General features: G+C 39.0%; 1 protein-coding gene and 1 long non-coding RNA gene across 5 annotated transcripts; one reads left to right on the top strand and one right to left on the bottom strand.

The window, feature by feature from the left end:
- The first annotated feature begins 477 nt into the window (after nucleotides 1-477).
- LOC117528297 lies at nucleotides 478-2,480 on the top strand. Its single transcript, XR_004565726.1, has 2 exons — nucleotides 478-1,280; nucleotides 1,535-2,480. It is a non-coding gene; the product is annotated as an uncharacterized LOC117528297 (long non-coding RNA).
- Nucleotides 2,481-6,347: 3,867 nt separating this feature from the next.
- Nucleotides 6,348-20,039, bottom strand: pex12 (peroxisomal biogenesis factor 12). Of its 4 annotated transcripts, XM_034191107.1 has the most exons (5): nucleotides 15,877-16,042; nucleotides 15,109-15,113; nucleotides 13,609-13,738; nucleotides 10,417-10,940; nucleotides 6,348-7,795 (listed from the first exon to the last, which is right to left on the bottom strand). In XM_034191107.1, the coding sequence occupies exons 3-5, from the start codon at nucleotides 13,729-13,731 to the stop codon at nucleotides 7,306-7,308; spliced, it is 1,137 nt and encodes a 378-aa protein (XP_034046998.1). In that variant the 5' UTR covers nucleotides 13,732-13,738; nucleotides 15,109-15,113; nucleotides 15,877-16,042; the 3' UTR covers nucleotides 6,348-7,305. The 4 variants fall into 4 exon arrangements, with proteins under 4 accessions (XP_034046998.1, XP_034047001.1, XP_034047000.1 ...); XM_034191110.1 differs by lacking the exons at nucleotides 15,109-15,113; nucleotides 15,877-16,042 and adding an exon at nucleotides 20,034-20,039 and having other exon boundaries at nucleotides 13,609-13,736; XM_034191109.1 differs by lacking the exon at nucleotides 15,109-15,113 and having other exon boundaries at nucleotides 13,609-13,733; nucleotides 15,853-16,042.
- Nucleotides 20,040-27,117: the final 7,078 nt, after the last annotated feature.

Below are 27,117 nucleotides of genomic sequence, written 5' to 3' on the forward strand. Positions count from 1 at the left end.
GTAATGGACAACATATTGGATGATATTTAGTCCTGTGTGGACAATAGAAATAGATGAATGCTAATGGAGAAGTTAACTGTGGGTTTTTGCAGGAAGCCCTCAGCTTGTAGTGTGTGCCAAAAGGACCTTTACATTCCAAAAATAAGCTAGATGGACAAATAAACATGTAATGGACAACATATTGGATGATATTTAGTCCTGTGTGGACAATAGAAATAGATGAATGCTAATGGAGAAGTTAACTGTGGGTTTTTGCAGGAAGCCCTCAGCTTGTAGTGTGTGCCAAAAGGACCTTTACATTCCAAAAATAAGCTAGATGGACAAATAAGCAGTCAGTGGACAACATACTGGATGTTATTTGGCACAGATATACATGGCTTATTACTGAGCCACAACAATAAAAACATCAGTCCATTTGATTTTTCTTTAATATGGGACTTTTGTGTACTGTTGTAGTGTACTTTTAGTATTGGAGTTCCTTTTGTTTAGAGCATTGATTCCAGGGACATCCCCCCCCCCCCAGCATCCAACCACTCCTTTTCTAATGAAAGTTCCTTAAATGCCCACCCCAACACATCTTTAAAAAAAGCAAAAAATAAGTTTTGACAAGTTTTTCCTCATTTCTTCTGCATCTTACCTGTGACTTTATCATTAGTGTGCACTGGTCTTTCCAGACTTCTGTAAATGTACCAGGTGACCTACAATAACTTTTGTTTTGCATGGGAAATGCTGTTTTTCAAATTCATCATTTTCTGCATACACGCCATGGAACCCCCCCCGACCCAAACAAAAATAAAACAATCTCTAGTAGTTGCATGACAACAATGGTGTAGTAGTAGACATTGAAGTCAATTTGAGAGTTTGCAGTGTGAGAGTTGTGCAGAAGGTGGAACATACTTGGCACTGTGGCAATAAACAGGTGAGTTTTTTTGTGATGAAATCAGACAGTTTATTGAAATATATGGAGGGGTGGGGGTTTCAACTAATGTAATATTGGCAGCACATTTGTGAACCCACCCACCCCCTTTTCAGAACGCCCAGGGCATTCTGACGCTCTGATACAGTAAGCTGCAGGACCTCCCAAACGAGTTAAAAAACAAAAAACAAAACAAAACACTGCTTATACTTGGAGAAAATACAGTCCAGTGTATTCTTGTAATTCCAGCAACATTCACTCAGTCCTTCCTTCCTAAACTAAAGTATTTCTTGAAAGCAAAGGAGAGTAGAGCTAACACTGTTCTAACAGGGTTGTAAAAAAGTGAACTTGTGTTTTAAGAAGAGTTTAGAGGTGATGGTCTAGTGGTTAAAGCCTTGGGCTTGAGACCAGAGGATCCTCGGTTCAATTCCCAGCCTGACCGGAAAATCACTAAGTACCCTTGGGCAAGGTCCTTAATCCCCTAGTTGCTGCCGGTATGTAGTGGCGTCTTGTATGGCAGCAGCCTGACATCAGGGTGAATGTGAAGGATTGATTGTGTAAAGCGCTTTGAATGTCTGCTGCAGATGGAAAAACACTATATAAATGCAGTCCATTTAGTTTAGCACTGGAGCTTAAATTCTACCGGCCGTTGCAGTTAAATTTTGAAGCCTACTGTAAGACTATTAGATAAGCTTTAGAAGAGATAAACAGGGTGTTCTTAGCTCATCAGCAGCAGGCTTTTAATCAGAATTTTCTACAAATCACACACTCATTTTTTATTTGGGAAACATGGCATAAATGTCTAATACTAGATGATGACTATGTGTGTCTGCCTTACTGAGGTTTGTAGAATCCTGCTTCACTCCTGTTGGACACATCTTTGTGGAATTTTATGCACATGCTTGGTTTTTACATGAACGATCAACAACCCTAAAGGTTTTTGGGATTTTTTTAGAGAAGCCCCACTTTTTCCTCATTGGGCCTCCCAGGTTTCTTTTACTATAGCTTCAACCTGTATGTTCCTGAGGTTTCTTGTTTGAGCGGGTTTATCCCTTTGCCTTTCATGGTCTTAGATTGTTGACCTTTGACCTCCAGCACCCATGGCATAAATGGACCACTCTTTTATTCGATATGAACTCAACTGAAGAACACTATGGAGTGACCATGGAGTCATCAGACTGCTGGACACAATTTCTAACCTCACTTATCTCCATTTCCCAGGACCTTCTGTGGTGTAGCAAGTGTTGTTCCTGATGATGGGTCTCACTTGCTCCAAGCACATACAAGACTACAAGGTCAACACTAACACTTTGACATCATCACAGCCACCCAGTTAGCTTACGTACATCATGTTCTTTAACACAATGCTGAGATGTTCATGTGTTACCTGTCATTGAGTGAGCTTTTGAATGATTTATTGCTTTTTGTTCCCAGGTAGTGTAAATACTAAACCTGTATTGTTAAAGGCTCATTCAATACTTCACTTTCCAAGGACAAAAGTCATCCACCAGACTGTAAATAAAGATGGACGCACTTCCATTCACGTTCACTGTGCAAAAGTGAAGCAAAAGTACTCATTCTTTTCACACAGTAAGGACATCAGTTTTACAACTATCAGATTGATCTTTCTGAAGGTTTTAAATATGGGGGGTTTGCCCCAAAACAAACAATACTGCAGGCTGTTACTGTGTTTGTGCTGGTTTTAAATCCAGCTTGGATGAGTCTCGTTCTTTCTACCTGGCTAAAACCAGTCTGTTAGACCGAGAGTGGAGTTGAGCTACGTTACGTACAGCAGAGTCTGTATGTGAACAGCTGTGGAAATTCCCTCGCACTTTACGACCAGTCAACCTGGACCATGAGTGGATTTTAGAGCCTTTCAGGATGCAGTCTGCAGCCATACAATCCTCATGCCGCTCAGTTGCAGCACTCATGTCCTCAGACTGCTGCTCGCTCTCCCTCCCCTCTCCTACTAACACAGCGACATGGCTGACAGAAATGAGAGACAGACACACACATTTCTGTGCAATGACACCAATTAACAACTCCAGCAAATGTCTCTGGAGAAATCAAGCTTGACGTTATAAACCAAGAGAGGAGAAATGGTGTCAACCAAACAAAAAACATCTAAAACAAGCAGAATAAATTAAAGTGGACACCTTGCCAACCACACCAGTACCATCTTGCTACTCCCCTAATCTGGAATGGAAACCCAGCTATTTATATCGTGATCACACTTTTGTTTATATCTGTATTATCCTGGATGGTATAACACGGCCCTAGTAATGGACCATCCATTATCTGTATGGTCTGCTTCGGCTTGCATATGAACAGCAGATTAATTATAAGGTTTGCATAATAGTGCAAAATAGATTTATTTTCACAGTGAGTTGTTTTCAAAGGTTTCCGAGCCATTGTGCCCTATTAGAAGATAGCTAGAGGTCTACTCCAACTGGACTTCTTGTTAGAGAAGCTTGAATCTTCGACTGGACTGGGTTGCTTGACGTCAGCTTTTTTTGGCTTCTGGTTTATTCTTCTCTGCAAGAGTCAAGACAGAAGTCAGACTACCAGAGCAAGAATTTTAGCTGAGGAAGCTTCTGTGATTTGAAGCGAAACGTCCTCACGTCAAGCAACCCAGTCCAGTCGAAGATTCAAGCTTCTCTACTATGGAAACCACCTGGACAACTGAGAGCCTACACAGAAACATTGGACTTCTTATTGTTTTTCAACACATTTTACTAATCCCCAAAATGACTTCTTCAAACTTCTAGATATCATATTAGCAGAGCCTTTTTTAAACCTCTGTTTGGAGTAAATTGCATATCATTCATGTATAACAAATATATTCCAGTTAGAGCCTGAAGTAAGTATCCATTAATAATAATTTGTAACAGGGCTAGGCCATGCCCTTTTTATACCCCATGTCATGGCTGCACGGGACTCTGCTGTGGCCTCCACCCACACCCTGTCTCAAGTCGGACGATGGGCTGTTTCAAGTTTAGTACACATAAACAATATCAGATGTATATGTGTTGTTTTTAATTCTGATGTGTGTCATTATTACGTTCAACTAGTAATAATTGTGGATTAATTGCTGTATTTTTGTCTGAGGTAATTGGGTGTGAAGATAATTTCGTTGCACTTGTAATGACAATAAAGAAATCATCATCAGATGCCCTGTCAAATTTTTCTATTATATGTATGAATACATCTGTTAAGCTTTTTTTCTTGTTCTTCTTTAGCCACAGGTTGTCCACTTTAATTTATGTATTACATAAGATTGACTTTTACTGATCTGTTTGTTGAATAGGATTTAGGAGTGTTCATGACCATAAATCGAATGTAGCATTCATAACCCTCAATTCATGCGCGTATAATTAACTGCAACAACAAATCCATGTGTTTTCATAAGCTTAGATCGAAATGGGAGGGTTTCCCCCTCTGGAAGGCCGCCGTGTTGCCCAAAGGGGACATAGTTACTCTGCCTTCTGCATTTCAGCGTGTTGGGCCAAAGAAATGAAACTGTGAGGGGAAACAAAATTGTGCCTGACAGTGGCATAATCTGCAGCCTCACTACTAGATGACACTAAATCCTACACACACTAACTTTAAACCTTTATAAAGTTGTATACAAGGTCATAATATCTTAATGCAGGGGTGGTGGTCAGTGCGAAAGGTTCCCTGTTCAAACCCCACTCCTGCCACATTTCTCCTTGTAATGCGGAGTTGTCAGGAAGCATAAAACTTGTGCCAAATCAACATGCAGCTCCACCTCAGATTTGCTATGGTGACCCCGAGTACAAACAAGAGACCATCCGAAGGGACTTACTATATATACAGGGTCATAATGTACCAGATTACAACTACAGAGAACTGCATTGGAGGTCTAGTTTTAAGTTTTATTTTGACACACAAGTTCTTAACTCACATGGAGATGTTATTGAATTGTCCTGTGTTTTAAGTGAGATACTTTTGGCTTCACTTTCTCAGCGATTCCTTATGTCCATCTTTATTTCTGCACACCGTGCAATACCAAACGCAACATGTGGAAATGTTACCGATAAATTTGCCCAGGCAGCCATAGATGGAGCCAACAGCAACTGGCACCCTTCACTTTAAAATGCCTTAATACCGTCTGAATAAGACACCTTTGATTTGCCACACATGAACTAAAATCCATGAAAGAAGATTGTATTATGTAGTGGCCATTAGAGAAACTGCAGCTAAATTTATTGAACATTAGTTGCTGTTTGGTCAGATAATGCTGTCAGAGGACACAGATTGTATACTTTTGCTTTGCTCAGTTTGAACCTGATTTTTTTTCTAATCAATGACTTTTCCTTCACCACACTAGAACAGCACACATGAGCCAAGTTGGCCGAGTGAGCCATGACCACTAAAGTTCCTCTCTTGTACATCGTAAGCTCTAAAATTAAAATGACAGCGTTTTTGTTGTGGTGTCCTGACAGCGCTGCCTGGTGACTTCTTCAGAGTCCAGACACTGCAAAGCTTTACTGTTGCCACCCACCACAAACTTTCTCATACACATAGAACTGTTTTTCTATGGAGCTAATTCCATATATTTCCTTGTACGACTGACACTTATGTATTGTTCTGCAGTCCTTCTGGGTATTTTTCTGGTCACTCCTCCACTCAGAGGGTTTCAATCACGGCGGACGCTTCAGTATTAGCGACGGTCACCTTTTCTTTTACTTCCTGTTCTGGTGAGAGATACTCTGTTGCCTTTCTGGGTCGTGACTGAAAATATGAATGTGGTTTTGTTGGATCAGATCACAAGCACATTCCTGACTATTCTGTTTGTGCCGTTTTAACCAGACATTTTCTTGTTGCAGCGATACATGTCGAATTCTTGCTGACTCACATGTATATAAGTGCATATATGTGTACACGTGCAATACATGCTGTTCTAGCAATCTATTACTGTGACTATTTGTCCCTTTTATTTTTTTTTAAACTTTCAGCCGTTTCCTTCTCATCTTGATCTTTCTGTTGAATTGTTGGTTTAATTGCAGCCAGGAGCTGAACAAAAGGGAAAGTGACTTGTGATTCTTCAGTTTAATTTCAGGGGTTTGTGGACTTTTTTTTTTGTTAAAACAAAAATTACTGACTGTAATGTTGTGACATTGATCCTGTCTCTTTTTTTTTTTTTTAAGTAGGCCTGTTAAATTTATCTGGAAACTCAATAAAGCAATTCTCTAACTATGTGTTGTATGTTCAGATGTAGCAGTTGCACATCCTGCATCAGTCTCATGCACCATCGAGCAGAACTATGCAGATTTCAGTCTTACGTCACGGCCAGAAAAAACATGGCAGACTTTACAAGGCTTAGGAACACACATCAAAGGACATCAGTTGGACACACTGTGCAATTAAACTCACATTTTAATATTACATTTTCAAAACAGGAATTTGATGCAAATGCACCGCTGCACACCTTCAATCAGGTCATTTATAAAACGTTACAATATAATTTGCTTAGCACACAGAAAATTCAGCCACAGTGTGCTTTGTGGTCCACAGAGTCCAGTTAAGTTGTCATAAAGTCAGGGGTTGTACACACAGGTCACAGATCAGCTACAGACCGTTGCAGCACTCCTCGGACAAAATGAATTTCCAACATAGTCACAGGGATAACCACCTAATTAATTGTATGGGGCAAGCTATAAACGCAAGGTCAACTGCTACTTGTCTCCATGAAACAGGCGAAAATCTCAAGTATCCCGTAGCACAAAGAGATGGTCTCTACAGAAGCAAACATGCACATTTACCTCATTGGGAACAGACAAAGACTGGACAGCAGCACTGCGGGACGGCTACAAGGTAAAGTAGCTAACTTAAGGGTTTACCGTCAAATGTTTTTTAGCTTGTCCTGTACGGTGCTTGTGTTCCAAATCAATACTGTGCTGATTAAATCATTTTTATCCAGAGTGAACAGATTAACCCCACAACTAATATAGAGCCCAAGTTTAAAAAAGGTCAAACTTACCTTTTAAAAACTGCTGTAGAGACAGATGTTTTTTCAGCCGTAGTATGAACTGAATGAAAACATTTAGTGTTGACATTGCTAGATTCCATCAAGTTAAGATGCAAATCACATGCTTTGTCAAACATTTAGCATCAGCGTATAATACTTAGCTAATACACAACCATGCTAACCTCTGGCAGGAAGCATTTCCAGGAAAATTCTTACCTGACTGGAACTTATTAACCATGCCACCCCTTGAGCAGTCATTATTCATTTTCTATACCAACTTACTCCTCTCTCGGGGTCATGGGGACCTGGAGCCTATCCCAGCATTCTTTGGGTGAAAATGATGTGAGTAAAAACAACTGGTTAGTTGCCAGTCTGATATCAGACATCATCCTGCCATCTAGCTGTCCGGCATGTATATTCTCACCACGTGTTGTAGTTCAGTGGGGTAACCAGTCACTGGGCAGCGGTGATTGGCTTTCACATACGGATAAATGCATCGATAACAGAAGACGAAACCAGAAGTGGAGAGGGCGGTGGCGTTGGTGAAAACCCTCCTGCACAGGGGACAGGTCCTACTGGAGCAGGAGGATGTTGATACAGACTGAGTGTCAGCGCTGGCTGGTGTGAGCTGGGCTTCTTCCCTATGGCTGGGCAAGATCGATGGTGAACCATCACGTTTTTGGCCGCCGATGAGTTTGTGGTGGAGGTGGACAGGTGGCGGAGGCACAGGCAAGGAGGTGAGCGCTTTCACTGTGCTCTGGTTGTCAGAGGTGTACCACCAATCCAGGAACTGCAGGAAGAAGACCCCGACAGACAGCGAGGTGGAGAGGGAGGCTGCTACACCCCGTGCCACTCGTGACATCATCCACCATGCTCTCTGTGCCAAGCTGCAAACAGCACACACACAAAAAAAAAACATAAATAAGATAGCATAACTTAATTTGATTTTCTACGTTTTAAATTAACATTATAAACAAGCCAACAGATGTGCACGACTGACCCTGTAATGACCGACGCCTTTCAGTATTGAATTCATACGTCATTTAAAATGAATGCACATTCCTGAACTGCCCAGCAGGTGCCAGTGTTCACCAGGAACATTTTGGCCAATACTGTGATGTCTTGTGTTTCATGTGGACTCCGGAATGATGTTCAAAAAATGGGTGTTTCAAAGGTTTCAAAATGGTTCAGAGCAGAGTTTCAAGTTGGCCATCATTAACCTGCAGTACCAAAAAAGTTCTAACACCATCTCTAGCCGCACAGTTTATCTATTTTTTAATTCCTGTTTTACTATTGTGTTGTACGTTTTGTCCTGTAGTCCGTCAGCAGTTGCCAGCTTATCTCATCAGCTGACGCATCAAGATTGTGAAAACTGAACTTATTCGGAACCTCCTGAATCCCAAGCAGGTTGTGGGGTTGTCTTTTTGGCTCAAGTCAGTTTTACTCACGGTGGGGTCATTTTTCACTGTACTTGCAAGTGCTGCACCTCTATGGAAACTACTATCACAGCTAGACGTAGGAAGATCTCTAAACTGTTTTTTGTGCCATGTAACAGAATGTCATAAATCATAAATGTACAAAAACAAGCAGAATTTTTAAACACATTTAAAAAAAAAAAAATCATTTGGCTGCCCTCATTTGTACAGGGTTGCCACAGCAGATCTACATTGGGATTTGGTACAAGTTTTAAATGATACACTTTCTGACACAGCTCCTGGTGGTCTCCCATTCAAGTACTGATCAAGACCTTAGTTTCTGAAGTCTGAATTTATCAGGTGTACACAGAGCAGTGGTGGCCAAACACACTTTTAAATCAATCACTCTCTCTCTCATATATTAAGGGTATTTTGGTTAATGTAAAAGTCAGACATGCTAAATAAAGTAATTTTGATGAAACGTTGAGTTTAGATTTGGTTATTTTTGCTGGCAGAATCCTTCAGTGCACATTTAGTTCAAGGACCATCAGAAATTTGAAAACCGGATGATAATTTCTGTTTTAACAGTATCTTGCTGCGGTAAATGGTGTCATTTTCGCTATTTTTTTAAAGAAGTCTTTAGTCAGGTTGCTTAAATATTGATTCATAGGTTTATTTTTGGGTGGTGGGGGACTGCATTTTTAGAAAGCCTATGAAATGAGGAATAAAAAACAATGTTTCCATCTGTTTTCACAAAAGGTTTTGTCTTATCTTTGATTTCCCAAATTGGTGACCTTCACAAATACTCAGGTTCCTTGTGTAATTTCATTAAAGTTGTATGAAAATTTTGTAATATACATTTTTAGGAAGCTTATAAAATGGCGAATGCAAAGAACAATCCCCCCCCCCCCAATAGGTTCTCATGGCCGCCGTCTTGGATTTCTAACAATGGAAACCTTGGAAAACTAACATTTCACTTTCTGTACATCTGGTAACCTAGAATCATGATTGAAGTGACTGAAGAACTTTGGAGAGATCTGGAGATATGAATTACAAATTACTGAAGCTGAATAATTGTGTGTGTGTTGCCATTTTTGGATTTTTAATGTGCATCCATGACTTATGGGACATGGGAACCTGATCCATGTGGGTGTCTTTTACTGACTAATCATCAGAGGTGGGTAATCCCAGCTTCAGCGAATAAAAGTCCTATCGTGTTTCGCTTCTACTAGTGCACCTAAAACAGGTGATTTTCTCTTAATTAATTAATCTATCTGCCTGAAGAGTTTAAAAATTACAATCAGCTGGTTTAGAGAGTGCATGGGACAAATATGTGGTAAGGCTTTTACTCACTGAAGCTGGGATTATCCACCTCTGCTAATCATATCCCGATATTTATAACTGTCTATTACTTAAACTAAACTAAAATGTGTTAAATCCTTGGAATTTGTAAAAAAAAAAAAAAAAAAAAAGTTATGATTCCTTAAACCAAGAATGGTGCTGTTATTTGTTAACTGTGTACCACAAAGTTGACCCACAAATAACCAGAAGCCAACAAAGTGAGTTTCCAAAGGTCACCAATTTTGGAAATCCACGATAGAGGCAATAACAACCTTTGAAAAAAGTTGAAACATTCTGTTTCCTCATCTCATAAACTTTCTAAAAATGTATATCTTACCAAATCCCCCCCCCAAAAAAACCCCTAATGAAATTACACAAGGCACCCGACTACCTTCAAACCTGCCAGGAAACTGGGGCTCAGAGGGTTAAACGTAAAGTTCTCCAGAAGAAGTCTTCTGTAGGCCCTGAGGCCCACTGGTGCTTATCCCCAGATTTTGTAGCGTGAAGTGGCTGAAGTATGACTCCCCATGCAGGGGATGACAGTCTGACACAGTGCACTTCCCCAGCAAAGGTACCCAATAACAATAAAACCCAAGTCTACTTATTGGTAGCCCGACTTCTTAACCTAAGGAGCTCCCTGTTCTCCAAAAGATTATTGATATTTACATTGCTGTCACGCTTTCAATGTTTGACAATACACATATAAATAATTATATGCATGAATTTGGGAGTTGTGTAAACTTAAAGTATACCTCCAGTCAGCTTGGTAGCCACTTGTTTGAGTTTTCAGCTCCATATCTTTGATGTCTTGAATAGTAAGTCGTGCAAGTCTGACTCGTGCCAGCCACAGCAGGGGATTATGGGTCTTTGTTCCCCCAAAGACATAGAGCACACACTGGCAGAAGACCCAGGCCTGCCAGGCAGCACTGACATACGGATAAGCTGCCACCGCTGCCTGGTATATCCTCTGAGCCCTGGTCTGCCCTAGCCGGATGGAGAAGTCCTCTTCTTCCCTTTGCTGTGCCAGAATCTTCTCCAGCTTGGCTCGCAGGTACGGCACTAGACACAGAAGAAGAAGAGAGCACCAGTTTGACATCCTTGGCAGTCTTTGCCCTCCTGACACGGGAACTCTTTTCAGACTGTAGAAGTTCTCAGAAAATGAGCCGTTATAGTGAAACAAAAAGTGGTTCTGGAGGAGCAGGTCGAGCAGGAGATACAGCTCATCATAGGTCTGCCACAGGAAGCCAAAATGGGATGGGTCAGACTGTGCCAGAACCTGAGAAGGGGTTGAAACACTGCAGTCATTAAACTAGAAGAAACCTGAAAGTACAGTTACTTACACAGTAATAAAACTGCAATATACCAGACAATATAAAATCAGGGTCTTGAGAGGCTGAAGTCCATTGGACAAAGAAAGTACTTTTAACCAAACAGGGGGGCCCACCAGGAGTACACTGGAAAATCCAACTGGGGCTGCAGCTACAGAATTTTTTTTTTTTTTTTTTAAAGAGTATTCTATCAAATATTTCACTGATTAATAATCGGATAAAAAGTACTTTAGCATTTCTAAACAACAATATCAATAGTGCGTTACACAACACAGTATTTATGTAGAAAGAGTGACTGATTGAGAGGTAAGGCGTTTCTATCTGTTTTTTATGTCATGCCCATTCTCAGAAAGAGACTTTAGGCTTATCTGTAAAAAAAATAATAATACGGTAGTTTTTTAACTCGTCGCAGGTGTGTGGCTCCGTTTTCAGGCGCTGGCTGTAGCCGTGCTATCTGCCTATGTCACAGCCTGCAATGTTTGTAAAACTCACCACTGGTGTGCTGCTGTTGCTCGCTACGAGACAGAGAGAGGACATGAACGTTAAGGTGTCGATGTGGCTTTCGGGCAGTTAGCAATCGTAAAACAGCTAAAGCTACCACCAACTTGAACATTACCTTGTAGAGGCTCTGCTTGATGAACTGGGGTTAATGTGTGAATGTTTTCTGCACAGATGCTGAATCACTGATGATGTTCTGTCATGGTACATCAGGTCTCTTTTACAACAGACACATTGCACTGTGTTGTCTTCTTTTCTTAGTTTGAATCAATCCCAAACTTTGGACATTTTCTGCCTTTTACAGAGTTTCTTGACGCTCCGTTGTTGCGCCACCTTAAGTGTGAATGTGACGCTGTGCTTCAATAATAACAGTTTGTGTGAAACAATGATACCACAGCTGAGCAGGCCGCATAACATGAGTGATAGCAGAGACTTTTTTAAAAGGACTTTGGTGACAGGAATTAAATGGAACCTCAAGACAAAGAATTCAAGGCAAAGTCGGAGTACAACCCCTGGCAAAAATTATGGAATCACCGGCCTCAGAGGATGTTCGTTCAGTTGTTTAATTTTGTAGAATAAAAGCAGATCACAGACATGACACAAAACTAAAGTCATTTCAAATGGCAACTTTCTGGCTTTAAGAAACATTATAAGAAATCAGGAAAAATAATTGTGGCAGTCAGTAATGGTTACTTTTTTAGACCAAGCAGAGGGAAAAAAAAATATGGACTCACTCAATTCTGAGGAAAAAATTATGGAATCACCCTGTAAATTTTCATCCCCCAAATTAACACCTGCATCATATCAGATCTGCTTGTTAGTCTGCATCTAAAAAGGAGTGAACACACCTTGGAGAGCTGTTGCACCAAGTGGACTGACATGAATCATGGCTCCAACACGAGAGATGTCAAATGAAACAAAGGAGAGGATTATCAAACTCTTAAAAGAGAGTAAATCATCACGCAATGTTGCAAAAGATGTTGGTTGTTCACAGTCAGCTGTGTCTAAACTCTGGACCAAATACAAACAACATGGGAAGGTTGTTAAAGGCAAACATACTGGTAGAACAAAGAAGACATCAAAGCGCCAAGACAGAAAACCTAAAGCAATATGTCTCAAAAATCGAAAAATGTACAACAAAACAAATGAGGAATGAATGGGAGGAGACTGGAGTCAATGTTTGTGACCGAACTGTAAGAAACCGCCTAAAGGAAATGGGATTTACATACAGAAAAGCTAAACGAAAGGCATCATTAACACCTAAACAGAAAAGACAATGGGCTAAGGAAAAGCAATCGTGGACTGTGGATGACTGGATGAAAGTCATATTCAGTGATGACTCTCAAATCTGCATTGGGCAAGGTGATGATGCTGGAACTTTTGTTTGGTGCCTTTCCAATGAGATTTATAAAGATGACTGCCTGAAGAGAACATGTAAATTTCCACAGTCATTGATGATATGGGGCTGCATGTCAGGTAAAGGCACTGGGGAGATGGCTGTCATTACATCATCAATAAATGCACAAGTTTATGTTGATATTTTGGACAATTGAAAGGATGTTTGGGGATGATGAAATCATTTTTCAAGATGATAATGCACCTTGCCATAGAGCAAAAACTGCAAAAATATTCCTTGCAAAAAGACACATAGGGTCAATGTCAATGAGCAGATCTGATTTGATGCAGGTGTTAATTTGGGGGATGAAAATTTACAGGGTGATTCCATATTTTTTCCTCTGCTTGGTCTAAAAAGTAACCGGTTACTGACTGGCACAATCTTTTTTTCTTGATTTCTTATAGTGTTTCTTAAAGCCAGAAAGTTGCCATTTGAAATGACTTTAGTTTTGTGTCATGTCTGTGATCTGCTTTTTTTCTACAAAATTAAACAACTGAATGAACATCCTCTGAGGCCGGTGATTCCATAATTTTTGCCAGGGGTTGTAGAAAGTAATGTATTGTGTACTTCATCTCAAAGTAACATCCTCTTCATTTTTTGATGTGGCAATGAAATGTGTCACGGCATAAAAACAAAAAAGCAGGCTACAACCTGAATGTCACAGGTTTGAATCCCAAGACCTCATGAAGAGTGACTTTGGCAGCAAAGCTGATATTGCTAACCTTTACAGCATGTCTCAATGCCGGCCTGATCGTCTCCATCAGCGACTCCTGAGCCAAGACCTCAAAGACTGATGGATGCCCGCTCACAGAGGCAGCGTTCAGATGAGCTCCAGCCTCTGCCATGGCTGCTGTGGAGACAAGTCCTTTTACTCTAGTTTACATGACTCCAAGTCAACTTGCTCTTCTACCAACTCGCCCACTCCCAAGCCATCGTTTTTTAAAATCTCGTCAGATACCCACTCGTACCTTTTGCCGATTTCTGCTCAGAAATGAGCGCAAACACACTATCCATAACCCAGGACACTCAATGAATGAATAGAATGATCTTCACATAATAATTTCATGATGTCATTTTTGGGGAGTCATCAAAGTGAGTGTGCGACTTCGCTTTGGTTGGCTGTAGTAACCAGCAAACTTGTCCAATCCTAGCGTATACAATGCATTTGATTACTCACATGAATTTCTTTCACCATTAATTACTTCTTAATGGCAAATGATCAAGCTTTGTGGGTGATTGCATGGAAAAATATAGCATAGAAGTATATCGGTCTCTCTCTCTCTCTCTCTCTCTCTCTCTCTCTCTCTCTCTCTCTCTCTCTCTCTCTCTCTATATATATATATATATATATATACGTGGTCTATTATATTTATTTTATTTATTTATTTTAACTATATGGATTTGAATGACGTGCGATTACACCAATCAGGCTTGAACCCTTGTGCGCATGCGTGAGTTTTTTCACGCGTGTCGGTGACGTCATTTCCCTGTGTGCAGGCCTTGAGTGAGATGTGGTCCCGCCCTCTCAGCTGAATTCCTTTGTTTCACATGCTGCTCCAGACGGCGCGCGTTGCTTTATCGACATTTTTTCTGGACCTGTGAGGAATATCCGAGTGGACACTATTCGAGAAATTAAGCTGGTTTTCGGTGAAAAGTTTAACAGCTGATGAGAGCTTATGGGGTGTTTCTGTCGCTGTAAGGACTTCCCACAGAGCGGGATGTCCTGCAGCGCTTCCAGGCGCCGTCGTCGGCCTGTTTCGACCTGAAAACATCCTAATTTAAGGCTTAATTCACCCAGGACGTCGTGAGAGAACAGAGAAGATTCAGAAGAGGCCGGCATGAGGACTTTATGCGTACATTCCACTGTTTAAGGACATTTTTTAATGAAGGACGTGCGCGCAAATTCGCCGAGTCGTTTCCGTGACGACTCGGTGAATCTGTGTGCACCGCGACAGGAAAAACACCTCCGTGTTGAAAACCATTTGTAAAATTCAGGCGGCTTTTGATGGCTTTCAACAAGTAACTGAGAAATTGTTTAACAGCTTGGGCATGTTCCAACTTGTCCGTTAAGGTTTCCAACGGAGGTGTTTTTCCTGTCGCGACCCCCCGCGGTCGGGTCCGGCCGACATGCGACTCTGCCCGCACGTTCTTTCATTACAAAATGTCCCTTAACAATGGAATGTCCGAATAAACTTCTTCTGAAAGTTCTCTGTTCTCTGACGACTTCCTGGGTCAACAGAGCCTGAAATGTGGAAGTTTTCAACTTGAAACGGCGAGACGCTGCCGCCTCAAAGCGCAGATCGCAGTTAGGCACCGTGGGCCATCCTTACGGCGACACTACCAGACCAAAATCTCTCATCAGCCGTTAAAATTTTTACCGAAAACCAGCTGAATGTATCGAATGGTGTCCACTCAGTTGTGCCTTACAGTTTTGAAAAAATTTTGATCAAACAAAGCAGCAGTCTCTGAGCCATTCCTAAACAATGAAAAAAAATAGACGAGAAGGTGGGCGACTCCTCGTAACCAACAGGCGTGAAAAAACTCTCGCATGCCCACGAGGGTTCAAGCATGTCTGATGTAATCACACGTGATTCAAATCCATATGGTTTTTGAAAAAAATAATAAGGTTGGATACTTTTCTAATAGACCTCGTATATACAAATGCTGGTTTGTGTAGATCGGGCGAGTTGACTATGCATCGTTTACATCTGTGGAGTCAAAAGCATGTTCACACTCTCCTTTAAAATATTTAATAAATGTTAATTCATTATTTAAGCATGTATGAAAATGTAACGCAACCTGTTTTATTTAAATTAAAGACATTATTAAAATGAACTTTGACAAGATATTTAATACATTTACTGGCTAAATCAATAACAAACGGCAGAATTCATTCAGTATGTCAAATAAATAAATAAAATAAAGAAGCATGTGGTCAATCTTTCAAAACAAACAAAAAAACAAACCTTGTAAGTTGTTCCTGTGCTCGGTTCTTAGCCTTTAGCTGCAACGGACCGATTATTCGATTACAAGAAAAACACGAATCATATTAACCTGAGCATTACTGCAAAAACATAAACTTTTAATCGCCTGTTTCTCTTCAGTTATTTGCTGCTACAAACTGCAGCTTCCCTTCCATTTCCGACAACTTCTTCTTCTTTGTCTTCTTTTTCCCTTTATCGTCGTCCTCTTCTTCTTCTTCTTCTTCTTCTTCTTCTTTTTCTTCTTCTTCTTCTTTTTCTGTGGTGTTGGCTGCCTGTCTGGCTCACTGGCTCCACTCTGCTCAGCGTTCTGCTCTCGTTGGAGCGTCAACACACAGAATGTGTCTCTTCCCAGATCTCTTTCAGTGCAGCTTCTTGTTCTGACTTTAACACGAAGTTAACACCCAAGTCTTTCATCGCCAACTGTAAATGGTCATCAAAACATTCCAATCGTATCTTTCTGAACTCTTCCACATCAAACTCCATCGTGTCAATGTTTACAATGTGCTTGATAACAGGGGCCCATTCCATGAAGCAAGCTCAGTAGTTTACAGTTTTGACCTGTAATAAAAAATCAATAAATAATTAGTTTTGTCTTTATTTAGTACAGTTGCATAGGGATCCATTTTGTGACAGGCCGACGGATGGTGACTGCCACAAATGCAACTCTAAATAAAGACAAAACCTCCTCAGATTTACTGTAGTAATATGAGCTAAGGTCTATATGACGTTGAAATAGCTGATTGTTGGGTGTCATTTTAATTTAACATTTATTTAACCAGGTTAGTCCCACTGAGATCAAGATCTCTTTTGAAAAGTAGACCTGGGCAATTATAAAGTTTCCAATTCACCTTTAGATGTGGGAGGAAACCCACACAAACACAGGGAGAACATGCAAACTCAGAAAGGCCACAGGTGGGAATCGATCCAATGACCTTCTCGCTCTGAGGCAACTGTGCTAACCACAAAGTCACCGTGCTTATGAATCAAAAAGATAGACAGATATCAGGGGTGGAGGCCAAGTGTTTATTGCACTTGGTTTCAGTAACAAAGGTTCCTGGTTTGAACCCCACCCCCACCACATTTCACTGTGTAATGTAATGTTGCATCAGGAAGGGCATCTGGTGTACAGCTTGTGCCAAATCAACATGCAGATCTACCTTTCATCTGCTTGAATGAAATCAAGGGAGCAGCCAAAGGGAGTTACAGCCCCAATTCCAATGAAGTTGGGATGTTGTGTAAAATGTAAATAAAAACAGAATACAATGATTTGCAAATCTCTTCAATCTATATTCAATTGAATACAGCACAAAGACAAGATATTTAATGTTCAAACTGATGAACTTTATTGTTTTTGTGCAAATATTCGTTCATTTTTAAATGGATGCCTGCAACACGTGTCAAAAAAGAGGACACTAATTGTTGGAGTTTTGTAGGTGGAATTATTTCCTATTCTTGCTTGATGTTAAACTTCAGGTGTTCAATAGTCTGGGGTCTCCATTGTCGTATTTTGCGTTCATAATTGCGCCACACATTTCAATGGGTCACAGGTCTGGACTGCAGACAGGCCAGTCTAGTACCCGCACTCTTTTACTACGAAGCCATGCTGTTGTAGCACGTGCAGAATATGGCTTGGCATGTCTTGCTGGAAAAAGCAGGGATGTCTCTGAAAAGACGTTTGCTTGGATGGCAGCATGTGGTGCTCCAAAATCTGGATGTATCTTTCAGCATTGATGGTGCCATCACAGATGTGAAAGTTGCTCATGCCATGGGCACTAACACACCCCCTTAACATCACAGATGCTGGCTTTTGAGCTTTGCACTGGTAACAATCTGGATGGTCTTTTTCCTCTTTTGTCCAGAGGACATGACGTCCATGATTTCCAAAAACAATTTGAAATGTGGACTCATCAGTCCACAGCACACTTTTCCACTTGATGTCTGTCCATTTCAAATGAGCTCAGACCTAGAGATGTAGACTTGTAGATGTAGCGGCGAACTGTGTTAACTGACAATGGTTTTCTGAAGTGTTCCTGAGCCCATGCAGTAAGATCCTTTACACAATGATGTTGGTTTTTAATGCAGTGCCGCCTGAGAGATCAAAGGTCACGGGCATTCAATGTTGGTTTTCGGCCTTGCCGCTTACGTGTAGAAAGTTCTCCACATTCTCTGAATCTTCTGATTATATTATGGACTGTAGATGATGGAATCCCTACATTCCTTGCAATTTAACATTGAAAAACATTGTTCTTAAACTGTTGGACTATTTTTTCACGCAGTTGTTCACAAAGTAGTGATCCTTGGCCCATCTTTGCTTGTGAACGGCTGAGACTTTTGAGGATGCTCCTTTTATACCCAGTCATGACACTCACAATTAGTGTCCTCAGTTCCAAAACACTTATTGAGTGTTGTTAGAAGGAAAGGTGATGTAACACAGTGGTAAACATACCACTGTCCCAGCTTTTTTGAAACATGTTGAAGGCATCCATTTCAAAATGAGCAAATATTTGCACAAAAACAATAAAGTTTATCAGTTTTAAACATTAAATATCTTGTCTTTGTGGTGTATTTAATTGAATATAGATTGAAGAGGATTTGCAAATCATTGTATTCTGTTTTTATTTACATTTCACACAACGTCCAAACTTCATTTGAATTGGCGTTGTACTATATGTGTAAATTTTACAGAGAAAATGGTTTAAACTGTAAAATTTACAATTACAGAAGTGACTTATATTACACTGGCTTGGATGTTGTGAATGTCGGCTAATTTGAAAATGGTGGGCCAGACCAGATGACCTCTGATGTAAACAAACAGGGTTGCCTTATTAATGAGTTGCTGTGCTTCATGACCAACAAACTGGATTTGTTGCCTACAGACACAGTTGTGCAGTGGGCTTGACAACATACGTTGATAAGGAGATCAAGAACTCCCAAGAAAAAAAATCTGTCTGCGGACGAAAGCACTTCCTGTAAGAGAATCAGGAAAGGAAGAAAGGAAAGAAAAATGACCAAAACTTAGAAGATATTGTCAAGGTATTCAAGAGAAGGGTTTGGACATGCCAGTCTCTATGGCGAGGGAAGAGTTGCTGCCCATCAACTTTGACAGCATTGATGATTCATCACTAATTCAAGCAAAAACTGAAAGACCAAAGGGAATTACGGGTGCAGTGAAGGGTTCCGGTCGTCAGACTGTCTCTAAACCTGAAAGAAAGTGTGTAGCGCTATAGGTGTCTAGAATGCAGGCACCTATATGCTCAAGGGAATATGATCCTGCACAAATTTCATATGTGTAATCTTGATGTTAAATTAACCTTGTTCCGTTCATACTACTCTCCTATGTACACAGCTCAACTTTGGTGGAACTACAAGAAATCATCTATCAACACACTGCATGTCTCCTGCCATAGCATATTCATTATTCATTGGATTTTTCAAATCTACACAGTCTTTGACATACAGTGTTGTCAGGCTGTGATCAGGAATTTGGTATATCGGTTCATTCAGCATTTAGACAAGTCTGTGAATCCCATCATATTTGCTATTCTTGACACCAGCTTAAAATATAGATCCAGGATCAGGACCCACTGGTTCCGGATGTTACATACAAACTTCACTGCACAAGTCTGTAACTGCCCACATATGGATGTATGTACATATCATGTATCTATTACTCTTGAGTCTGGAATAAAGTCATTATTATTATACTATTACTAGTTAATAGGCTACATGCGCAATCACGCGCATGCACGCGCCCACCCACACTATGAGGTCTATATAGATTTTAGCAGCAGTGTGTTGGATTGATTTTACAATAACATAAATGACTTGGGTTATTGTATTAGACATTTTTAAGAGGTCAAGAATCTAGATTTAACACCCCAACTCTGAATCGCATGTCCACAGCAATCTGCAGCCTGCAGGTCAACATACCTCATCATCGAATCACACAGCAGGGGAGGAGCTGAAATTACAATTTTTTTTTTTTTTTTTTGCAAAGTCAAGAGTGCACCCCTACATGATAAACCTTAAGTCAAGAACAGATGATAATAAAATTAAGCCTGTAGCTTGACAAGACAGAAGAGAGATATTATTGTTTTGTTTTTGACACTTGATTTAAAGCTCTTCCAACCAAACAGCAACCATGTAACGTGCCAAACAGAGACCTCTTGTGAAACTGGTGCACAGCAGTGATCAAGCAGGTAAGGGACATGGCAACCCACCAAAGTCAGATTTGTCACTTTTTATTGAAAAACATAAACTAGATTTACACAAGTTTAATTAACTATAAATTGTTAAGTTACTAAAACTTTAACAATTCATTTTTTGAAAATTATTTTATTTAAGTTGGCAAACTCAAATGGTTTAAGGCAATTGGTTTCCTCAAATGGTTTGAGTTCAACTAACTCATTGAGTTTTACAGTGTAATAATGACACCTGGTAGTGACCAGGCAGAGCAATGGCGCTACCTAGTGGGTTTTCTTCAGTGCACACCCATTTTTTCCCAGTGGCTTTTTGCAATAAATAAATAAATAAATAAATACATACAAATAAATAAATAAAAAAACCTTTTTGACAATACTGTTTTCTTTACGTCTACATGACTGAGTTTTACTTCACTGATTTTAAGTACAACATGATCGACAAATAGTTTTACCAGCATCAGTTTTATTCTATTTATTCTATATTGTTTCATTTGATTTTATCCTGTTTTTACGCTTTTTAAAATAGTAACTTAATTTCTTTAAAAATTGTGTGTTTTTGGAAATGATTAATTTTGCATTTGTGTGAGGACCCCAGTTGAAAGAAGTTCATGCTGACAATTTGTGATATTGTGCGCATAATTGGGCTATCCTGAATAAATACATTCATTCAGTCAAGCTACAGCGTATTACTGCCACCAACTGTACAGGAGTGTGGTTGTTTGTTTCGTACACTCCACTCAAGTGAGTGATTCACACCAAACTATGGTATGTGGATAAAGGGCAACCTGGAAATTGTCCTGAAATGGTTTGTCTTTGCAAAAGTCAAGGTCACTAATGTCAAATTATTGATTTTCACTGTAATGTCCGATCCATATTCTGGAATTGCCCAGACAACATCAAATTAATAAAAGGTCAGTTGTTGGTGTTAAAGCTTTTTTTTTCTCCTTCATTTTATTTACATTAAACCTGGTGCGCATATAGAGATGGATTCTGGAATTTGTCAAAGGTCAATGCTTGATGTCAAGGTCATTAGGGACAAAGGTCAAAATTGAAGAGTGTTACAGATTTTAACTGTATATCAGATTTTCCTGCATTTAGATTGTAGTTTTATTCTAAACTGATACCCTGGGGCAGCACGGTGGCTTAGTGGTTATCACTGTTGCTTCACAGCAAGAAGGTCATGGGATGGATTTCTACCGGGGTCTGTTCTGTGTGGAGTTTGCATGTTCTCCCTGTGTTTGCGTGGGATCTGGCCTCCTCCCACATCCAAAGACATGCAGGTTAGGTGAATTGGAAACTTTATAATGGTCCAGTTCTCCCTTGTAAAACAGGTCTCAATGGGACAAACCTGGTTAAATAGAATTTAATTTAAGGCACATTTATCAGTTAAACTGGTTCATATGAATGTGGTACAAATTGGATTAATTCCTGATAAATATATTGAATATAATATATGTTACAGTGGACAATATTTTGAAAAAGTCCAATGTTAAATTAAAGTTCCTGTATTGGCAGGCTAACTATGTTAGTCAAAAAAATTTGAATTAGTAGTTCCATCACTCTGACTATGCCTGTACACGACAGTATGCTGGGCTCACTAAAAAACAGCAACGACAGCTTACAGGTTACTATGTTTCCTTTTCTGGGTATCAGTCAGAATACAAGTTGGTGCTGATGACTTCCTACAGGTCAATATGTTGCCAGTGCACATGTGCGTTTCCAAACTCAAGCTGTACCTTGTATTCAAAATTCTTCATGGCTCCTTCATATTTTTCAGATACGTTCAGCTTGGTTGAAAATTTACACTCGTGTGCATCCTCCCTCCAAATACCTCAGGTCAAAGCATTTTGTAAATCTACTTTTGTCTACACAGTTATAAAATGGTAAATGGACTGCATTTATATAGCGCTTTTCCATCTGCATCAGATGCTCAAAGCGCTTTACAATAATGCCTCACATTCACCCCGATGTGAGGGTCCTGCCATACAAGGTACTCACTACACACCGAGAGCAATAGGGGATTAAAGACTTTGCCCAAGGGCCCTTAGTGATTTTCCAGTTATGCTGGGATTTGAACCGAGGATCTTCTGGTCTCAAGCCCATCACCTCCCCCAAGAAGTTATCAAAGCATTAAATCATTTACCATTAGCTGTCAGGTCTTATAACAATGCAGTCAGTTTTAAGTCTGCAGTCAACCATCACCTTTTTATTGAACTTAGACACCAGGAATCAAACACTTTTATGCATTTGTAGTTATTTTATCCCGGTCTAGTTCTTTTCTTATTCATGCTAAAAGTAATTCAGTGGCTTTGTATATATCACAACTATACTGACAATAAAAGTTAGATATACTAAATTTATCTTAACTTATTTCATTTCATTTTTAAGTCAAGACTCAAAACCTATTTTTATTCTCTTTCTTATGGATAGTTTTTATTTTTATTTGTTTTATTCTTTTACTTCTGTTTTTATTTATGTATTTGAATTTTTGTATTCATTTTTAATTATTTATTCAATTTTATGTTGACTTGTTTTATGTAAGGCGCCTTGAGACGGCTTTTGCTGTGATTTGGCGCATTATAAGCTAATTAAATTAAATTAAATTGATTTCAGTTTATTTCATTGAAATAAATCAGCATTTGCTTAACAAACTATATATTTTTTGAAATATACTTAATTTGTTTGGTAAGTGTCATTCAGAATATTTGGAAATTATTAATATACAAAATATTTTTACTTCGATTTACCAAGATCATCAAGTATATTTAAATTATTTTACAGCTTTTTAATTTACTCAATATTTTTAAGTGTAAAAATGTTTCACCAAAAAAAAAAAAAAAAAAATTGAGTAGTGCACAGTAACTGTTTTTAGACTGTAACAAGTTTACAAAGTGAGCTTTGACTTTTGTATATATTTTCATCATGGAGTCACTTCTATTTGTAAACAATCTTTGCTGGAGCGGAAGTGATGACGTAGGAGCTTGGCAGTTGGCAGTTTGAGGTTAAAAGCATCTCCTGGTTGGATTAACGTTCATTTCAGTAAGACACAAAGCAGATAACAGCACTTTCACGGCTGGACACTGCAATTAATTTCAGTTAATTTTCATTTATATATAACACCAAATCACAACAAAGTTTCCTCAAGGGTTTCACACAAGTAAAGTACCAACTTTACCAGCTGCGATCTTTAATCTACATTTCAGCTAGTTAGCAGCTAAAATAAGGTAAGATCAGGGTCTGAGACTCAAGCTTTTTTTAACAGTAAATTTCGATAACTTTCTATTAACACAATAAAATTACCAGAAAATGTGTTTCACGTAATAAAATGGGGATTTTTATTATTATTATTATTATTATTATTATTATTTTTACCTCCTCCAAGTACGTAATAAAATCATCGGCATTTATTTATTTATTTGTCTGTCTGTTAGCAGAATTACGTCATAACTACTGCACGGATTTTGACGAATTTTTCAACACAGCTACATATTACAGATATACATTAAATTCTGGAGGTGATCTGCATCTGGAGCCGGATTCTGGATCAGGATTTCCCTTTATGTAGGCTAGTAGGATTTCTTCAAAACACAGATTCTCACCAAATATGCACCACAGATAGATATTAGGGAAGATTCCACTGAATTTTGACCTGAGATGGGCTTTAATTAAGTTTGTTAAACTGTACTGAAATTACATCTTCATTTTGTACATTATGACAACAATAGAGCCAGAGCTCTGTAATTGTGCTATTATGACTTTTTAAACGATTATTCTGACTTTTTTTTTATTTTGGTTGTTTATTTTATGGTTTTATTTTTGATTTTATGATTATGATTATGTTGGTCTTGTGATTAAAAGTGGTACATGTTGTTATTTTAAGGGGTATATTAGGTTCCTATGATGTATGCTTTTATGTCTAATCGACATTTTTTTTTCCCTCATTCATAAATTAATCTTGAGTTTAGATTGAAGATATTTTTAATCATATTCTAAATACTGCTATTAATGATCTGTTGAGTTATACTGAGATCATTGAAATCAAGAATAATCAAAACTCATGAAAAATATCTAACGTGTGGTTATAATTTAAAAAATGCTTCTTCAAAGTTAAATGTACCCTGATTATGGATATGTATTATTGTAAAATTTGAGTTTGGATCAGTCCATACTAAAGTATTTCAGGTTTTAGTAATTCCTTTTAATCTGTCAGTCTGTTCAGAGTTATTGATCATTCTGACATTTAAAAATACACCTGCCATAAATATCTTACAGAGTGAATCTGTTTTTATGTGTTTTAGGTATTTTTGTATGATAAAGATTTTGTGATTAATATCGTGCCGTCATTTCAAGGCATTTAAAAGTTGTCTGTTTGAATGTATCAACACAGACTTTGTTTTTTAATACAAGGTATTTGTCCTCAGTATGATGTCTACATTCAAGATCCCCAAGAGGAAACTGCCTGCAGATGATGACTTCGCCTACATGCACCGTTCACCGCTGTCCATGTCCAGCTCTGCTGCAGACTTTCAGGTCATATTACTCGTGTTGGCTCGAGAATGGATGATCACTGACATCACTAACGTCATCATTCCAGGATTGCAACAGTGTTACCTCATTGTTTACTTTGTTGGTTTATGTGTCCCAATATCTCAAAAATAATGAGTATAAACTGCTGGATTGGTCTTCAAATTGGGCCACTGCTCATCCAAGTGGCTTCTTTCTGTCTAAAGTGAACTGGTTTGTTTGTGAATTCCCCCCCACACACTCTCTCAAGGGCGCAATTTAGAACTAGAAATTTTGGGGGACAAAGTGTGAGGCCCACAGGGCCGAAGCCCATAGGCCGGGGGTCTGGGGCCGCTTTAGGCCCCCAGAAGCCAGTGGTTTCTAGATGTTTCTTAATGTTTTGAGAAGACCATAAAGTGGACACCATTTGACTTATGCAATTTGAAACTGTGGATATAAGTACTTTATTCTGAGAATAGCCAGCATTGATTTTATTAACATCCTGGTGTAAATAAGGTATCACCACATGTGTAGAACTCAAAAAGAATGATAGGTTGAGTTTTCATTAAAAAAAAAAAAAAAAACAACTGCAATGTGGTAAAATGTATTCATAAATATGAAAGAACAGGCTCTTAATAATTATTAACTATCGTATACTGTATTTTTTTCTCAAGATTTGTTTTCGAATAAGTTTTAAAAAACAACAGATCATAAGTTTAGGATAAATTACTTATCATGAATTTAATTTTCGAAGTGGCACTAATGACAACACTCATACTGAACATAATTTCGCTTGCATAGACTGATTTTGGAGATCAAGCAATAATTGCAGATGGGCTTTCTGAGGTCCCAGATAGCTTTTCTGATTTCCTTTTCTAACATTCAGAATTTAGTAAATTAGCATATGGTCCATTGATACTTATGTGTAGACACTAGTCCCTAGAGGCAACTATTTTTGGTTTCAAATCTGGGCAAATGCAGTCCCAGAAAATGCCGAATGTGACAAACAAGAAACAGGTGTTGTAAACAAGTCAATGCTGCTAAAAATACAAACTTGCAGAAACAAAGATACTATTCTGACATGGTTTTGCACATAAGACTGACATGGTTTGCACATAAGACTGGCATAGCATGTTTCAAGTACACACATATATGTCAGAAGGTGGGGGGGGGGGTCATACCATATTCTGTCCCCCCTGGTTGAAAAGGTGGGGGGGACATGTCCCCCCTATCCCCCACCAAATTGCACCCATGCACTCTCTCATCTTCAACCACTTACTCCAATTAAGGGTCACAGGGGGCTGGAGCCTATCCCAGCAGTCATAGGGCGTGAGGCGGGGCACACCCAAAAAATGTAAGAAACTTTATTTCAGCATTTCTGTTTTGTTTGTTTTCATGACATGTTCATATTGTTTTCACTGAACAGAGTTCCTGTGGTTGGTTGGGCAGACCTGACATGGTGCATGCTGGGAAATCATTTTGCTCCCCAGTGGACACACAGAGGTTGGTATCAGTGTAAACATTTTATCTGCTGAAATGATGTCCTTTACATTCCAAATAAAAAAAACTAAATATTTGTGTTTCTTGTTCCCCTTTTAAAATTTATTTAAAAAATTATTTGGTAATTATTTGGTGAAAGGTCATTTTTCCATTCTTCTATCATGAATATGTTTTCTTTCCCACTCATGTCCACTAGATGGAGATCAAGGACAACTTCAGAGCACCAGCCAGGAATCATCAGAAATTCACAAGGTTTCTGTCCATCAAAGAAGCCGAGAATTGGTGAGATATTTAATCAGTCATAATATTTAGGAACAAATGAAACTATCCTAATACACCAGCTCATTTCTTTCCTCCTTATGTTGTTTGCACGTGTTTTTTTTTTTTTTGAAGAATATGCAACTTAAAAGCATTTGACAAACATATTAGTGAGTTTATTGACTGAAAATGTGTCACATTTGATAATTTACAAACAGAAGATATCATTATGAATTGGTTTTTCGTGTGTGTTTGTCTAAATCTCAGCAGACAACAAACCTCCCTCTGCTGTCAGGACACCCTCCTTTTCCGTTCCCGCTTCCCTGCATGTGAGACCTCAATTGACACACAAATCAACCCCGTCACAGCCCGGTGAGTGCTGGTCCCAAATCTGAGCCCAACTGTAGAACCAGAACATGTTAGCAATCATAAATCAGTTCCACAGTTGTCCCCTTAAATATGAGTCCATGGGACAAGCAGGTTTTTCGGTACCACTTAAGGTGACGAAATGACACTTAGAATTCAGCCTCAGTGTACCACGGCCTACACAAAAATGTATGATTGATAACCATCCAAAATTATTGTATGGGTTAATAGGGTTGTAAAAAGGAATAGTTTGCACCATCTGTCATGCTTAGTTATCATGTTACAGGGTAACATATGTCACATGTCATAGAATCCAATGGACGTCGACCTTGTTTGACCTTTACTTTGGAGACCAAACATTCAGCACAGTCAAAATGACTTAATTTATTAATCCTTTTATTTTATCCAATAATTTGCA

This window comes from Thalassophryne amazonica, chromosome 16, assembly GCF_902500255.1.
Source record: "Thalassophryne amazonica chromosome 16, fThaAma1.1, whole genome shotgun sequence".
Classification (NCBI taxonomy): Eukaryota; Metazoa; Chordata; class Actinopteri; order Batrachoidiformes; family Batrachoididae; genus Thalassophryne; species Thalassophryne amazonica.